The following is an 18,882-nucleotide window of genomic DNA, read 5'->3' as shown; positions in this document are numbered from 1 at the left end:
ATTATACTATATTCCTGAAATGAATGAATTATGTTAGTTTTCCTATATCGCCAATTATATCGTTATTGCAAAAATACCCTGAAATATTGTGATATTATTTTAGAGCCATATCGCCCACCCCTATTTGATACTACTACTATTATTATAATCACCATTATGTAACTATTATCATTACTTTTAATATTCTTAGCATCACTACAATGACTTTATTAGTACAAATTAGTATAAATTGTCCTAATGCACATCAGCATAACAGAAGATGTATGTGATGATATGGTGACTTTTTATTTTTCAATAATTTGAAAGTTTGCAGTTTCGACCAGAGGAGGATGGGTACCCCTTTATCAGTCATGGTTCCTCCCATGATTTTTACTTCAGCTTTGAGGGAGTTTTTCTTGTCATTGACGCTGCACAACACTAGTACATTACATTATTTCTCTAGTAGTGTTCAACACTGAGGCAGATTCTGTGGTTTGAGTCAGGAAGTGTGCAGTATAGTGGTGTGTTTTTCTGTATTTTATTACATTTCAGCCTCAGACACTATGTCCACAGAAGTAGTCTACACGGACAGTCTGATGTAAACTGGCCAGTAAAGTCTTTGAGCTCCTCTTAAATAAAAAAAATAAATAAATAAATAACAGATAATCATATTTATCATACTATCATATTTAGGTTATGCACACTCGTATGTTTTCACCACTACACTTCAGACACTGCCCATGACTTACCAACTGTGGCCCACAGCACCAACTAGTGGAAGTGGACCAATTTTTTGACAGATTTACTATCAACCTCTGTGTAATCTCTTCTAATAACTAATTCATAATAAATCATTGATGCTCTGTCACTTTATCTCCTAATCTGTTGAGCTGCATTGTAAATTTTCATTTGTCTTTTTTTTCCATGTGATTCAGGCAGCAATCAGTACGGCTCCATCCTGGGCCACACGTCAGTGACCAGTGGCAGCCTTCTGGATGACCATCACTGGCACTCGGTGGTGATCGAGCGCTACAGACGAAATGTCAATTTCACCCTCGACCAGCACACTCAGCATTTCCGCACCAACGGCGAGTTTGACCATCTCGACCTGGACTACGAGGTATGAGGCTCACTCATCCGTCTGGACAGTCTGCGGGACTAATGGCTTTTCATGAGTGCTAAATATTTAATTTATAATTTAATTTCATATTTAATTCAGTATTGGACACAGCTTGGAGGGGAGAGGGGGCATTTATTGTAATTACAGAACAGTAATGAAAGGGGAGCATTTTAAAACTGCAGTCATGCTAAAATAAGCAGAATTTGGAATATGTTTTTTTTTTACGACAAATAATATTCTTCTAATTATCTACTGTGTGTGTTTGTGTGTGTGTGTGTGTGTGTGTTTGCGGCTGCGTGAGTGATGTGACACTAGCTGTGAAACCTTCATATCGACTTCTCTCCTCCTGCTGAAAATAGATGAGTTCTGATAGATGTGTTCTAATTATCCCTGAACTCACTGAGGAGTCTAAAGTCAATTCAAACTCCAGTCTTCTTCACACATCGGCCACGGTGCCCACACACTCTTATTAACCCTGTCCTACCCAGCATCAAATGGAAAACTGTTACTTTTAGAGCTAGGTCTTCAGACCCAAAACAGCCCAAAAAATGTAAAATGTTGTTTTTTTTTTTTTTTTACTTACATTTTTTTACTGCTTTATGAGACCTGTGATCTTAACATGATGTCAGCAAAACTCTATGGGAGGTACACATTTATATTTTTTATAGGCTCTTTTAGATTAAGAACAGACATTTGGAGCTTACATTATATTATTCATCTGTAGGCCGTGTCAGACATTAGTATATATGTGAGCTTTTTACTAAAGACTAATTGCAACAACAGGTTTCCATTTCTAACAAATGATTAAGGGAAAAAAAGCACACAATCAAATAAGAAACACTGAAACAAAGGTTTTGCCTATACACAAATACAAACAAGAAACACCTGGGCAGATAACAAGGGGTCTGGGTAACAAATGAGACACAAGTGTGAACACTAATGACAAGGCAGGGCTAGGGTGGAGACAAAGGTGGAGAAATGACAAACTAAACAGAGGCATATGTTAAAGAGCACCTGATAAGCAAAACAGACAGATCAGGAAAAACGCAAACATGACACAAGTGTAAAACTTACAAACTGTTTAAATAAGGCATGAGTAGCAAAACAATGCAATCTCATGTTGCGTTTACATGCTCGTTGGAAGATTGCATTCATATAGAACATTAATTTTATAAACACATAACTGAGCATCTACAGACCGAGTGTATTATTTTATAAACATATAATCATTATTAATTATCATTATGAATCAGTTGTTCTGATTTTGCTAATTGCAATGTACCTGTATATGTTTGAGTGAAATGTAAATTGTTGTTTTATTCTTCAAAACTATGGACAACATTTCTACCATTTCTTCCACATAAAAATGTTGTCATTTAAATCACTTATTTGCAAAAAATGAGAAATGGCTGAAATAACAAAAAAATATGCAGATCTTTCAGACCTCAAATAATGCAAAGAAAACAAGTTCATATTCATATTCAAGTTTTAAGAGTCAATCAAGCAATATTTGGTGGAATAACCCTGGTTTTTAATCACAGTTTTAATGTATCTTGGCATGTTCTCCTCCACCAGTCTTACACACTGCTTTTTGGATAACTTTATGCCACTCCTGGTGCAAAAATTCAAGTGGTTCAGTTTGGTTTGATGGCTTGTGATCATCCATCTTCCTCTTGATTATATTCCAGAAGTTTTTCAATTAGGTAAAATCAAAAAAAACTTTTTCAAACACAGTGGAGGTTTTACTGAAACTTAGTCCCAAGCCACAAGTTCAATTCCAGGAGTCCAGTGGAATTTCAAGGGAGTGCAAACTTCTATATCAGAAGTCAATTAAGACTTCCCTCTGTTCAAGTGCCTGTCATATGACCAGCCCACTAAGCATGTAGATCTGTAGAATATTCAAAAACAATGACATTGATTGGTCTACAAACATTGGAAAATATAAAATCAAATAAGTTCCTTATAGTCAGGATGAAATATTATTTAAAAACAGTTGTGTTATATATCACATCACGTAAGCCTAAATATAATCTAGAATTTTGAGTTTCCCACCTATAAAAATCATTTTATTGGTTGTTCGAGTGCAGCTTACAATAGTAAAAATGGTATTTCCCAGGTTCTGACAATCAAAACTCAAATTAGTGGCATTAGAGGCTCAATAGCTCACCTTGTCCATGAACTTGTTACTATTTTGGGGATAATTTTTAAGTGGAACTGAAATGTACTGTAAGTACATTTAAGATGTGTGCATTAGAAATACATCTCTATTATTTTAAGGTCACCACATTTTTCTGGACACATGGAGATCCTGATTGATCTTAAGAGATGTTGACTTACCCCGTGTAATATCATGTGTAGCATCAGTGCTGTTTAAGGCACTTATTGAGAGTTATAGTAGTAGAAGCAACGTTAGTGATACTGCTGCCAAACACTGAGGTAATTAATCATAGTCATATCAGTTATGCATATATAAAAACATATTAAAACGCCTAATGTCTGTCTTCTTTGCATTAAACTGTACAGCACATCGAAATGTTTTGATCAGAATGTCAGCCCTGTTTGTGATCAGATCTTCATCCTTTTTGCTCTTTTTTTTTGCTTTATATGCTGCTGGAAATGACATTCTTTTCTTAGCATGGTATTAATCCACATTAAGACAGTGTAGCGGGGTGTTAATGTGATCATGCAGTAATAATGCATATTAATGTGCTGAGTGGTGGGATGTACAGAGAATTGATTTTCAGCTACGAGTGGAAATATCTTGTGAAAGCAGCGGATTTGCGATGCTTTTATTGTCTGCTGAATGCGGCTCGGGCGCCGTTAACATTCATGAACAACAGCGCGGAGTACGACTGGGACGGTTCAGGACAAATGCACTCCAATTAAAGGAAAAGTGTCTAATTAACTGAGCAGAAAACAGATCAATGTGAGATGTCGAACGGGTGGGCTTTGGGTTCTGCTAAAGCGGGCGCAGTTAGTGGCGGCGAATGTGTTCTGCTGACTGAAGTAGGACTTTAATATCACCTTATCGAGTCTTTATCGAGTTCAATAAAATCTGAATGCTCATTAATATAACGGTTTGGTTGACTGATAATTCAGTGTGGCTTTAATTAGACAGCTGTCGTGTGTCGACACAATACTGGGAAGATGAGCATCACTTTATTAAAAGTTGCTACTGCAGTGAATTGGGGTTGGGGATTACGTCGGTGTCACAGTGCCACACTCTTCTAACCCCTCTAACTTTAGAATTTTATTACACAGTTATTGGTTCAGTAAGGTAGCCAGTAAAGGAGGCCTACAGAAACCAATAGGAATTAAAAAGAGAGCATAAAGTAATGTTTTTGCAGCATTAATGATAAGCAGTGGCAAAGACATTGATATGGAAGCCCATTCTCACCACCTAAAATAAATAAAAATAAAAAATAAAAAAAGTAATTTTTTATCATTATCATTTTTATTACCTTGAAATTTGAAGACATTATTTTGAAATGCTAAATCATTCTTGTGAGATACTAAGTCAATATTTTAAGATACTAAATTGTCATTTTGAGATGCTAAGTCAATATTTTGAGATATTAAATTGTCCTTTTGAGATACTAAGTCAATGTTTTGAAATACTTAGGGCCCTATTGTACACCCTGCGCAAGGAGCATCACGATGCTTGTTGCTATCTTACACCCCTGTCAACGGTCTATTTCCAAGCCTTGCGCCCCCGCTGGTAAAATAGCGTTAGAGTTTAGTAATATATTAATACTGATGGGTGTGGTGGTCTGGAAGTAAGATGCGTTCAGGTAAATATCTGACATGTTTCTATCTTGGTGATGGAAAACACAGGAGCTCCACTGACCGATTAAAACCCTGACAACACCCCTGTTCATTACGCATACAAATAAACATGCTGCACCACGCAAATCCAGCCTTTACATCAACAATAAATTAATAAAATAACATTACTGTTTTCTTAAATGAGCTGCTGGTATGAACGAGCAGATTAGTTTTCTTTTGTTTCCTTTTTTGTGCTGAAATGCACAAAAGCGCTGTGCTGTTAAAATATCAACATGCCAAAGTCAGACTCAACTGCCACACTGATAATTTTATTCCATGTTACGCCCAAAACACCCCCACGACTTATTAAGAAAATTAGTTCATGCCTTTTCCTTGTTTCTAGCCGTGCAAGGCACATTGTTTATGCAAATGACCGGTGCGCTATAGATCCCTAAAACAGGACCCTCAGTTGTTATTTTGAGATGCTAATTAAATATTTAGCCTAATTCAACAAAACTGCTTTTTTTTGTCAACACTGTTAAGGATAATAAATAATGTTTTATGATGGTGATGATTTTTTGTGAGAATAAAGTTTAAGTGTTCATCTAAAGCAGGAGCTGAAGTGTTTTGAATTTCCGTAACACGATTGGCAGAGAGAGAAAGGAAACTACACAATAGGCAGAACTGGCCAATAATAGCTAGCTAACCTAGAACATTTTTGCAGTTATGAGATTGGTAAGGATTTTTTTTTTGTCTATATACTGTAGTTATGATTATTTTTGGATGAAAAAACTTAAAAACTTAAAAAATAGTTCAAATACATCAAACAATTTTCAAAAAAAAAAAGTGTATTATCGATAAAACCTAAAATTTTACAACAGTGTAGCTTATCTAAAAACTGCTTGCAAATAAACAAAAAACTCATGTATTATATATTTGATGTCTGTTTGAGCATGCTGTACCTGTTTGCATTCACTCGTGTGTTTATTCTAACCTGGAGACGGTTAGAAATAAGAGTAGGAGTCTTATATTGGAAAGTTTTCCTGAAAACAGTTTTGCTTTTCTCTACAGTTGAGTTTCGGAGGAATGCCCTACTCCGGCAAGCCAATCTCAGGGGGCCGGAGAAACTTCAAAGGCTGCATGGAGAGCATCAACTACAACGGAGAAAACATCACTGACCTGGCCAGAAGAAAAAAACTGGACACCTCCAGCTTTGTGAGTTATATGCTTTTATTTTTGTAGATTCTGTCTTTTTTCAGGTAAAGAAATAAGCAGTGAGAGGCAATGAGTTACAGTGATTTTACCATATGGGATGTGCAATTTCAAGTGGCAAGAATGAAAATACAATATGGTGAAATTATGCCATTTATAATTAATACATTCACAATGAAGTGTTTTACCACTAAGTAATATATTATTTTAGCTTGTTAAAAGTAGGCTATGGCTGCTAAAGTATATAACAGTCACTTTGCAAAACAGCAGATGGGCACATATACTCTGTGCATCTATGTGTTGATTGTTGCTGATTACCTGAGGTGTGTTTGAACCCATTTCAAATACACAATATATATACACAATCTATTATATGCTCAACAGTTCAGTTCTGTAATATTTATTGTTTAACCCGTTTAGACCCTGCGTCAATTACAATGGACAACATGTATTTGCCTTTTTTAAAAGTTTTGTTACACCGAACACTTATCGAGACCTGTTGTTCAGAAAAGATCAATCAAAGATAAATCAGCCAATGAAACAGTAGCTTAGCCCATCCCACTGTACTGGGAAATGAAACCTGCTACATTAGGGCATGTCAGAAGTAGAGAACAAATAATGCAAAGCAATACAAGCTCATTTGCACAAATTTTCTGTGATTTAGCACACTTTTTTATAATATTTAGGAATAAAAACTTTAGTTAATTGGATTTATTTTTATACAGATTTTGTATTAGGATAGTAGTATCTTATTTTGAACAAAGTCTTATTAAATTAATTGGATTTATTTTACATAGATTTTGTATTAGTACGTGAGTATCTTATTTTGACAGGAAACAGCATTCCTATATTTTTCCATTACTGCAACATAATTCAGGTCTGAACAAGTTAAGAACATGAAAAACAGGCAGCACAAAATATTACTATTAACTTTTTTCAGTTTTAATGCTTAATGTATTATACTGTGTGTTACTTCATGTCACTAGGACCATTGTGGTCTTAATATACAGTTATGCTGCTCTTTAGACCATTTAAGGCAGGGGTGGCGAACATAACACCCAAATATCCCAGAACCAGACCTCATAATTGTACCAATATGGCTACTTATTTAAATGCATAACCCATATTTTTAACAGTGACTGTTTTACTAAGTTCCGATGCTTAGAAATTAATATTAAGAGATTTAACACATAACTGTAATGATTAAATTAAGGATAAATTATGTTGAGTATTTGAATAGTAGAAAACAAATGTGATGAGGACAAATACAAGCTATAATACAAGAGGTTAGCATTTCTAGCTATGCTAATGATAGCATCTCCTTTTCCACTCAAACATCAGACTCACTATGAAGATCCCAAAGAACGTGAGCTATGCCATCACACACAGACAGAGTGTGACCCTTTTCTCTGCTCATAACACATTTACTGCACTACATTTTTACATTTAAGTTGATTATTGCTATATATAAATGTATAAAAACGTTTAAGTACCTGTAACACAGCCTCTCATGGCTTGTTGCTTGATGTTAAAGCATATTTCAGTGTGCCTTTAGCCAATTAGCATTTAGAAGTGGAACTGTCTGTCTGATTATGACTTCATTCCCGTAACTGCTTTAATGTGACAGCCTACTTATATATCAAATACACTTGTCATTTAGAGCCTTGTTTACTCTAAAAGTGAAATATGTCTCTTTCCTCGAGATATTTAGTTACAATTATGTGGGCACGCTCTGAAAGTTTGATATATGAGATTTAAATTAGCCTGGCATTGATTTCCCCATGCTTTATAAACTTGATGGGGGAAAAGTTTTGGACGAATCTATCAGACATGCTTGTGTTGTTTGAAAGGGAGACAGAAAACGCTCTATAAAAAAAAAAAAAAAAACGTTTTTGATGAACAAAACCAAAGCAGTTAAAATGACCTGGTGCCAGCATTTTTAACCACTGTTTAAAAAAAAATTCAGTCTCATTTATCTTGTCTTATTTTGAAATACCTTTTTTTTAAACAGCAAAGAGTCCGACTAATTATTCACATTACAATCAGATTCAGGGAAATATGTGGATTGTAGTCCACACTGGCACCACAGCGTTTCACGCAAAGTACTTTGAAATGGCTGGATACACTTTTCCATTTTGTTATGATGAGATTGATGAAGTTCTCTATATTTGAAACAGGACTGAAGTGCATTTAAGGACTCAGAATTACCATTTAGAAAGGCGAAGAGCTGGAGAGAGTTATGAATAAAGGCGCTCGACCTTGCCTCTCTGCACTCTTTTCTCTTTTTTTTTTTTTTTTTACGCCTCGAGGTCCAAAAATCTACGCTGTGGTTTGAACATGCTGTAGCTGCAGTTTCCAAGAGCTATCTGTAAGCCCAGGTTTCACATGAGAGAACCCATAGCTGCGCTGCACTCGTTCAACAGGGCCATTCAGACATTGATTTGCTCGCTGGCCGTTGCAAAACATTCATCCCTCGCGTGTTTCGTATTGAATTGCAGCCTCGTGGTTTAAATATGCATTGCAAACACTGCGTTCGGGAATTAAAACCTAATATATCTTGATTAGAATTTGAGGCCTGCAGAGTCTTTCTTGCGTAACTGTATGAGTCAATGTAGAATACATTTATTGGCAGCAGTTCCTCTGTTCTTCAAAGGATGAGAGAATAATTAATCACGGACTTGTGAAAACCATTTCAATTTCATGTAAAGTTATGAAGTCACCACGATTGTAGTTTGATTCTTTTTTTGCAGTTTAGATTTTTTCTGTATGTGTCACATCCTTGCCCTGTTTCTCTGTGTTTCCCGTCTGTGCTCATGTTTCTCTGTGTTTATGTACCTTCTCTGTGCTTGTCTTTCTCCCACATGTGCCTGTGAGTGTGTTCCCCACGTGACCCTTGTTCCTTAGTATTTCATTCAAACTCTAGGCTCTGAGCGTTATAGGCAGTGTTGGGCACGTTACTTTGAAAAAAGTAATTAGTTATAGTTACTAATTACTTCTCCAAAAAAGTAACTGAGTTACTAACTGAGTTACTGCACTATAAAATTAACTAGTTACCAGTAAAAGTAACTATTGCGTTACACCCCCCCGGCCCCCACCTTCTCAGAGCTTGTTTCATAAGCCAGATGAATAGAGTGCACGACAGCTAAGACAAGGACCTGCATAGAGGTTTGTCCGTGACAAACTTTTCATCCTGGGACTGTGCACTATTACCTCAGTGAGTTTGAAATAGTGTCGGTATTTTCATCTGGAAAAGGCTGTTTTGCTACTGGAGTCCTCCTCACTCTCCATCTCTCGCTATGGGCTGTAAACACCCGCCACTATGCATGCGCTCTAAACACCCACCCACCTATTTTTGTCACGAATGAGAAGGGTGGACGTAAGTGCAGATATATTTAATATTAATTAAATTATTATTAACAAAGCTTAACTAACCAAATAAGAACTGGATAACTAGAATAACACTAAGAATACAGAGTTTCAACAAACTCAAACTACAAAGCCAATACATACACGTACATACAGAGGACAAAGATACAAAAGACTCGACAAGAAACACTCATACAAAGGGCTATTTATACACAAGGAGGGTGAGGACCGGTAATTAGGGGGCGGGGTTACAAACAAGACACAAGGTGACAACACTGATGGCTAGTGCGGAGCTAAGGCGGAGACAGGGATCAAAACACAACAGTAGCACATGGCTGGGAACACATGACAGGAGCACAAGGGACCAAATGAGGGAAAAACACGAGACAGACATGGGCTAAGGTGAGACAATTTCATCTGATTGGCTGAAGACATAATCTTACTATACCTTAGCCAATCATTGCTTAGGCGGTTATCTCATCCTCCCCTCCCTTGTGACTCACACACAATGCACACACACACCTGTGCCTTTGTCTGTATGCGCGAAGATACAAAAAAAAAAAAGTTAATAGAGTGGCTAAAGTAAAATTTGCCAGTTATTCTTTCCAATATATTAAAGTTTCATAATGAGCCCACCAATAACACCAACCGTCTCTCTTTCAGTCACCACTTCTAATCTTCTAATCCTCTGATCTTCTTCTTGTACTTGTTCTCGTAGCGCAACCTGACATTCTCCTGCGTGGACACTCACACCTTCCCCGTCTTCTTCAACGCCACCAGCTTCCTGCAGCTCTCAGGCAGGCGGGAGCACAACATGATCTCCGTGGGCTTCCAGTTTCGAACATGGAACCCAAACGGCCTTTTCCTCTTCAGCTCTCTGGCCGACGGCATGCTGGAGATCTCTCTGAATGATGGAAAAGTCACGGCTCACATCAACGTCACCCAGCAGAAAAACTCACGCGTCGACATTGCATCAGGTAGGCAGGGCCTGGTCCTACTATTTCCCCCTGACTTCATCAGGTTGCATCAACTTGTTTTCCTGTTTTTCTTACGGAAACATGGTGTGAAGTCAAATCGAGCTCTTTTGGATATCCGCTACGAAGCCGCAAAACTGAACTAGAAAACTCTAATTATTGCTCTTATAATTGTGTAATGAATGCATTTTATAATGTAATTTGCCAACAGTAAGCTGATGCACTGAGTGGACTTCTATTCTATTCTATTGTGAACACCATTTCCACATGAATACAGTGCATTAATTAAACCACATTATTGCTAAAAAAAAAAAAAAAAAAAAAGAAATATAAGAGACAGAATTACCACTTTCAGGAATTCCAGGCCTTTACAAATGATCAAATGATATGTTAGGGAAAAAAAGTATTCATCCCATTGGATGTTTTCTCATTTTATTAAATAGATTCATGATAAATATAAATTGTTTTTTAAACAATAGTTTAAATAAAAGAAAAACGGGTTTTGTTTCAAAGTAAAACAGATTTCTACAAAGTAATGTAAATTAAATAAAATGAATTAAGAAGAAAATTTGACACACAGTGTAAATGACAATAATTTTTCAGAACAGTTCTGACCACAGAGGGTAACTGTTCCAGTAGCCTTTTCACACGACTGCTTGCTTACTTTCTGATCTGCATGTTCACGTTGTGAAGAAGTGCAAGCAGGTAATTTACAGTAACAACAATAGTATTTTACTTTCTATTCTGTTTTTGGTGATTTTGGGTTTGTGCACTGCTGCACATCCTGTGTTTGTGTAACGAATGGAGGTGTATATGCGTTGAGTGTGTTCGGCACACCTGCATTGCCAAAAAAGCAATGAACGTCTGACAGGTGACTGTTGTCAGTCTTTAAATCAGTCAATGGCGCACCTGTGTTTTCCACAGCCAAGATAACAATACGGCAGAAGTTTGCCACCTTTATGCGACAATAGTAAGGAACAAGGGTGTCGCCATGTTTCCCTTCTAATTCAGCAGGTGTTGTTAGTGGGGGCACCTAAGAAAACAAAACTGTAATTCTTAAAAAAAAAGTCAAACAAGCACTGGATGCTAATTTACACAGATTTATCTACTGAAAGCGTTTTACTTGTGTGAGTAAAGCACTTTGTTTTGCTGAAAGTAAGCTTAGATTTCCAGTATTTTAGTATTTAGCGTGGTTAGCAACAGCAGTAGCGATGGTAAATGCCGTCCAAATGTGCTACACTATGGAACACTGAGTGTTCACTGATTGTTCTTTCTACGTAGCTTGTTTTAACACGGTAAAAACGTAGACTACAGTCTGATATACTCACCTCTAAATGGCGAAAGAGCTAGCGTTTAGTGCAGTTAGCAACTAATGCTAATACAGCTCCAGCCTCGGTGCTGAAGAAACTTCACAGAAACTGCTGTATAATTGATGTTCTTCAGCTTCTTCTTCTCATAAGGCACACTGACAATTTTTGGTAAAATTAAAGGATTTTTTTGGACAAAAAATGCGATATGTTCTGTTTTGCAAGTTGCAAGCATGAACTCTTGAACTCTCTTATGAAATCTTATTATCAACAGTATTTTAATGCACTTTGCAAACTTCAGTTAAAACATTTGTAAACTGAAAGTATGGTTCATAAAAACATTTGTATCCAGACAATTAACAGCATCAGCTTTTCACTGATATTTTCTCTCACTAACTGTCTAATACGCACTCATTTTACAATAATAAATATAAAGAAACAGTAGGTGGAAAGTGGTTGCTTTCTGTTCGTTTTAAATTATACCCTTTTGTGGAGTTCGAAGTGCCCTTTCCACTGTGAGGGAGAGTGTGAACTAAAAGCCTTCATCACCGGTCCCATGTGCTAATAGGCCATTATGAGTGAGGCTGGATACTGTTCCATTGTTAACCTTGAGGCTAATTGGACTCCAGCTTTTAGGAATCTTTTATCAAGAAAAGAAAAGCAACTCCAAACCAATCCCCAGCATGGTGGAGGCAGTTAATAACTGGATGGCGCTCCATGCATAGAAATGTGTCAATTGAAGTCTATATACCAATTGAAAAAGCCTCCTGCAGATTCAGTATATTCTTGCTGCACATGTCTGGACATGCCTGTGAGTTACTGTTACTGTAGTTCCTGCACTTTAATTAAAGTGTTAAATAAATATTTATATAAGTTGCTTATAAAGAACATATTTATATTCTATGTTGACAGTTTTGAGTGCATCTGTTAATTTAGAATAAACTTAGATTTCCAGATTTCTACCAACCCTGGAGCATTAGCATTAGCAGCTAACCGCTAGCAGAAGAAGACTACAGACTGATAATACTCACCTCTTTTAAGTGCTCCTTATAGTGCGAAACATTTGGTAATCATTTAGTCTGTGGCTAAAAAGTCTCTTAAAAGATAATGCTGTTGCTTATCACAACTATTTTTGGAACAATGTGTTATCATATAGTTATCGTGACTGGCCAGTGCCAGTAGCTGCCATAAAAACTGTTTTTTATGTTATCTCAAGTAGTTGGTTGCTAGGTGGTTGATAAGATATTCCAGGTGATTAATTGTTGCTAGAGTGTTGCTAATCAGTTGCTGTGGTGTTGTGTTTTTTTTTTTTTTTATCTTAGTTGTACAGCACAGCTTAGATTGAGCAGTTGCTTGGTGGTTAAAATCTGATTGATTGGTATTACAGGAGATTGCACAAGCTTCACAATGCAATCGAGAGGTGGTTGCTGTGGTATCTCTGGTGGTTGCCTGGCAGTCGCTGTTCCAGGCAAGGGCGTAGGAGCGGGCTTGATATTGGGGGGGACACATTTGCCAATATGAACCCAAGCCCACCCAATAGTTTCCTAGAACAACATTTGTGGAAATTACTTTTAATTAAAAGTAAATTATTATTATAAGGTGATTTTACAACCTAAACATGTTACTCCACATTACAGCTACTGTTGTTAGAAAAATTATGCAAGCAATGTCTGAGTTATCACCTAATATTTAAAATAATATAACAGATTATTATTATTGTTATTATTATTATTATTATTATTATTATTATGATTATTATGTATTGGCATGTCAATTCTGTTGTATATTTACATTTTCTCCTGCACTTTTATTTTTTTCTACTGAGAGCTCTTCTTAAGATGGTGTCCTTTTATGTAAAAGAATGTAACTTTACGTTTCATAGAGATTTTTATAAACGTCAGGACATGTGGTCTTACTGTGAACTACAAATGAACAGAAGTCACATTACAGCAGTGTTTCTCAACCCAGTTCTTATATATTCTACTGCATATTAAAACTGTTCTGCATATTCTAGAGCTTCCTCTGGTGGATATACATGATTAATTTAGGCTCCATAGGGGGCTAAAGGATTTTAACAGGTAAACTCAGTAAATGACTGTTTATTAGCTGATCAGGTGGAAAACACTAGTTTAGGGCAGTGATCGGGGTTAAGTAACTGCTTTAAACTACCAACTTAAAGTACTGTACTAAATTCTGGCGATCATCTACATCCAGCTTCTAGTTAACTAGTTAGTTAAATCAATTTTCGTTCATTATAGCTCACAGTAAGTCCTGTAATCCTAAATGAATAAACAGTTTGAAAATTAAAGTGATTAGCTGATCAGGTACAGGGAAACATTACATATATATTTTATTTTTTTCTTTTAACCCTGACTCCCAATCTAGCTAATTCCAAAGATAAGCTTACACACAAACACAGCTGCAGTTTATTAATCACAGTGGGTTTAAACTGTGTGCTGATTCAGAGACGTGTATTTTTAACCAGCTATCAGAAACATATCATCACAGTTGAAGTGGTTAGCCTATCGTTACCTTTCTTTTAGAAAAATCTCCGTATATCCAGATCTGTTTTAAAATCAGCTGAAGCTGCTGCGTCCCGATCCCGCTGCTAAATCTCACAGCGAGGGGGCGGGGCTTCCCCAACAGCAAACTGCCTCTGCTCCGCGCGCCGCAAAACCAGCAAGCTGATTGGCTGTTTCTACTGAGAGGCGTGACTAAATACCTGAACCGGCTCCGTGATTGGTCCGGTCTGTCTCCTCATTAATAGTACAGCTGACCTGAGCGAACTGATATAATTTTTGGGGGGGACAAATCCACCTGTTTCTAATATTGGGTGGGACATGTCCCACCCATCCCCCCCGGTTCCTACGCCTATGGTTCCAGGTATCGGACAATGTAACCATTTGATGTAATAATGTGAAATTGAGCTTTTGGAGGCATTAAACTGTATAGAGGCATTCAGACACATGTTCTTATTTACTGCTTGTTAGTTTCCTGTAGAACAGAGCAAGTTACTCCCAACCATGTTTACACACTTTGGCAGCAGAAAGATGGAGTACAGAACAAACATACATAATTATGATATATAATAATGCTCTTGAGGTGGTGGCCGCCAGATCCCAGTGCCATGAAATGACAGCAAAATCAAGGCTTTCCAGTCACTTTATTAATGCAATTAACAATACTACACAAAGAGATTGAGAAAGGGCAGAATATGAGACAGAAAAGTCTTTAAAGAGCCACTAAACCACTATTTTTTTTTTCTATTAAGAGCTCAAATGTGTTCCTTTGAAGTAATGAAACTTACCAGTCCTGCTTAAATAATTTGTTTTATAAACAATTCCTATCCTTTAAAAAGTGCTTTTATTGCAGTGCCCTCTTAGGTTCAACTGTGCTATAGATGAGGATGATGTGTTGGTGTATTTTAGTACGCAGACACAGGCCCGTAGCCAGCATTGTGATGGGGGGGGTCTTTTTCCCCCAAAAGTGGACTTCATTTGGCTCTCTACTCCAATGCCCCCTAAATACACGAGCACACTTCAAACCTTTTAATTTAGACATATTTTATTCATTATAAGTTTGTTGTGAATCTGTTGTTGCTGTCCTTATTTGTTCGTCTGTTGCTCCCCACTGTTAACATAAATTTGATATAAATGTAAGTGTTACTCAAACTTCCTACATCTGTGATGTGACTTTGTCTGTCTCTGTTGCTCACCTCAGTTGTCTGTTGCTTTGTTCCATTGTCTCTGTTGCTGCCCTTCATTGTCTGTCTCTCATGTTGCTGTCCTTTATTGTCTATCTCTCTACTATTGACATAAATAGATAAGAATTACTTCATGAGTTACACTATCGGTATGGTCATTAAAACTTAAACATGAATTAATAATAATATAAATTGAAGTGTTTATATGAATTTGGCGCCTGATTGGCTGACAGAGCTCATTTGCATACCGTCTGGTCTGTGAGGGTCTGCTGATTCATTAGATATGCGTGGATTCGTGGAGCGACCAATAATCCGCTTTTAATAACGCGTTAAAGTTGATATTTTTTTCTGCCTCAAATTATTTCAAGCACTGTTTGGATATATGTGAGAATTACTGGTGACTGGATTGCGTTTTGAAGGTAAGAGTGTGGGGGAAGCGCTGGAGGGGGTTGGGGAGTTGGGGAGTGTCCTGAGGTAAACACAAAGCGAAACACAAGCAGATTTAAACTCTAAACACAGTTCCGTAATCCGGAGAGGCAGACGGTTCGAATGGTGTATAACATGTCCGCATTCGATCAAATATGGACGTACGAAAAACGCAAATATGAAAATAATATTTCATAACATTCATAAACTAGGCATATTTCGCCCTAAATGTTTATTTTCTGAAAGGATGGCATATTGGGTGTCTATATTGAACCTATAGGTATTCATAAACACAGCCAGATAGCCAGGGGGGGGGGGGGGGGGGGGGCGAACGAACCCTTCGATCCCCCTGGCTACGGGCCTGAGACACATCGCAATATGCAAATGAGTCAATCAATACTACTGCCTCCCTGCTGACGTCCAATCATCTGTGTCTCACTACTATCAGAGCCACACTGCTGCAGCTCAGCCAATCAGCTCTCCCTCCTCTAAACCCATACATCACCCAGTGTGCCTCACCGCTATCAGAGGCACACTGCTGCAGCTCATCCAAACAGCTCTGCGTCCTGCCCCACCCCTAAACCCATACATCACCCAGTGTGCCTCCCAAACTACTCCTCCCATTTTTTACCCTTTTTCAAGTTTGAGCTGAGGGCGGAGTCAGAAAAAATCAGGGGGTTTAGTTACTCTTTAAATGGATTTTAAAAAAGAAGAGAGAAGATGAGGGATTGAGGTAGGAAATTCAAATTTTAGGAGCCACCCACAGACAGTGAAAGAACTGCTGTTTTAGGACCTGAGAGTCAATATTTCATATTGAGAAATGATATGACAATGATTAGTAGCAAATTAAATTGATGTCTCTAGGTTTTAATTCAGACCAAATCATCTGCATCCCACATTATTGGTTACAACCTCAGAAATGCAAAAACTATCACCAAGGTATTTTTGAGTACAGAACATTAAAAAAAGGTTCATTCATTTCAGAGCTCAGCAGGAGGTGGCTCTCTAGCTGAGTCTGGCTTAATGGGGAAAAATGCAATTAGATTTTTTTTTGGCTTATTATTAGATTCACTTATTACCTTGAATATGCGAGAAATAAAGAAATGAAGTCAGTCATTGATTGAGACATTAATTTACCTCATTTACTTTAGCCTTGAGTTGTCCATTGAGTAAAGTACATGTGTAAATAGCTCAGACGACAGAGGCCAGTGGGGGTGCTAATAGACTTGCTGATTGAATATGGGTTTATTGGTTCTAAATGACGTAAAAGTAACAGTAAAGTGCGTCCTGATAACCCGGTGGAAGGGACAGCGTATTATAGCATATTGGTTTTTATTGGTGTCAATGAAGTGATGGATTATTGGTCTCCAAATGGAGAAGGACATAATAGGCCAACGGATGCTCGCACTCAACTGGAAACGATTCAGTCCTCGGCCGCCGTAAAGTTAACCTTCCCCTAAAGATATAGGACTGCAGAGCGGGCAACACATCACGGCTCTGTTTCAAGGCTAGTTGGGTAATAGAGTAAAGCTTTCAGTGGTGATGTGTTGATGCTCGTCTTCACTTGTCTTTATGGCTGGCCCATCTGCCTTTCCGGATGGGGTCATAGGACCATTCTGCTTCTCCTGAGGTGTAAATTGCTTTAGGAAGTGAGAAGAAGAAGATGCATGACAGAGGCTCTACTAAATCTAATCTTGCAACAAACTATATATTAGTTCAGTTCCAGTGGGAATACTGATGTCTGTATCACATTTCTGCCAAAAGTAAAAAAAATAGTTTCTTTGCAAGTGAAACTTTCTTTTTTTTTTTGCCAAAAATAAATGTAATAAAAGAATAAAAAGTATAGAACAATCAATATCCAAGTTAAAATAACAGACCACTTACAAATTATGTGTTTCTTTGAATTTTCCAAATTGTAAACCTTTGTAAAATTAAGAGAAAGATGGATGATCACAAGCAATCAATCCAAGCTGAACTGCTTGAATTTTAGCAATAGGAGTGGCATAAACATATCCAAAAACAGTGTGTAAGACTGGTGGAGGAGAACATGCCTAGATGCATTCAACTGTGATTAAAAATTAGGGTTTTTCCACCAAATATTGATTTCTGAACTCCAAAATCAGAGGAACTGCTTCAGAAACTCTTTATTTTTTTCCAGAGCTGCGTGTTTAAATTATATTTACTCACTAGTTCACGGTTGTCCTTTCTTTGACCTTCCTTTGGCAGGTATATCCATGTGCTAGCAAGGTCTGTTGGTATTTACTGTAGTTTATTGTAAGAATTAAGACGTAGCCAATAGCACGTTGAAGAGATATTCATAAACATTACGAAACTTGAATATTAGTTAAGAATTATTTTTTATTGTATTGCTTATACTGTATTTTGAACACACTGCTGATGAAGTATCATTCATCCCTTCTGCAAGTTCCAACAGCTTTCAAAGCTTAAAAAAGGCAGGCAGTTATAGACTCACATGTAGCATCTTATCGTCAACTGATGCTCATCCTCCCTGACATTCTTGATTTCAGCTCTCAGCTCACAGAAGAACCTGAAAACTAGTTGCTGATTTACCTCCTTCACTAATGGCACTAATTAGTATTAATGAATTAGCTGTGGCAGGGCTGTTACTATAGCAATTTAACATGCTATTAAGATACTGCCAAGATAAGGATACAGCCTTTCAGATTTTACATTTATTTGTTTGTCTGTTTATTTATTTATTTATTTATTTGTGACTTTTTCTCTTCTGAATGTACAAGTGGAAAGCTGACTGCTGAATACAATACAGCGATTGTAATGATAATCCCACGTTAAAAAAATGTCCCTTAGGGACATGGGAAATGAATAATTTGCATGGAAATGGCTTAGTGTGTGGCTACCATGTTTTGCAATTCTGCTTGTTGTAATGTGTTTGTTTGTCTTTTAATCGCTGGCACTCTGAGCGAAACTAATGGGTGCTGAGAGCATTGCCGCGTATTCAATTACAAACCGAAATTGACAGGGCGATTGAAAATTGCCAGAGATTTCCTA

The 18,882-nt window shown here is 37.2% G+C and overlaps 1 protein-coding gene across 2 annotated transcripts in view; it reads left to right on the top strand.

Moving 5' to 3' along the window:
- The window catches only part of cntnap2a (contactin associated protein 2a), a 723,644-nt gene that overhangs the window by 382,694 nt on the left and 322,068 nt on the right, over positions 1-18,882 (top strand). For both annotated transcript variants that reach the window (XM_022683450.2, XM_049485717.1), the window contains exons 6-8: positions 915-1,099; positions 5,936-6,079; positions 10,161-10,419. In XM_022683450.2, coding sequence (XP_022539171.2) covers positions 915-1,099; positions 5,936-6,079; positions 10,161-10,419 — 588 coding nt within the window. The remainder of the gene's footprint in view (positions 1-914; positions 1,100-5,935; positions 6,080-10,160; positions 10,420-18,882) is intronic.

The sequence above is a fragment of the Astyanax mexicanus genome, chromosome 1, assembly GCF_023375975.1.
Source record: "Astyanax mexicanus isolate ESR-SI-001 chromosome 1, AstMex3_surface, whole genome shotgun sequence".
Lineage (NCBI taxonomy): Eukaryota > Metazoa > Chordata > Actinopteri > Characiformes > Acestrorhamphidae > Astyanax > Astyanax mexicanus.
Note: the sequence above shows the minus strand (reverse complement) of the source record. Positions and strands in the feature narration are given on the sequence as shown.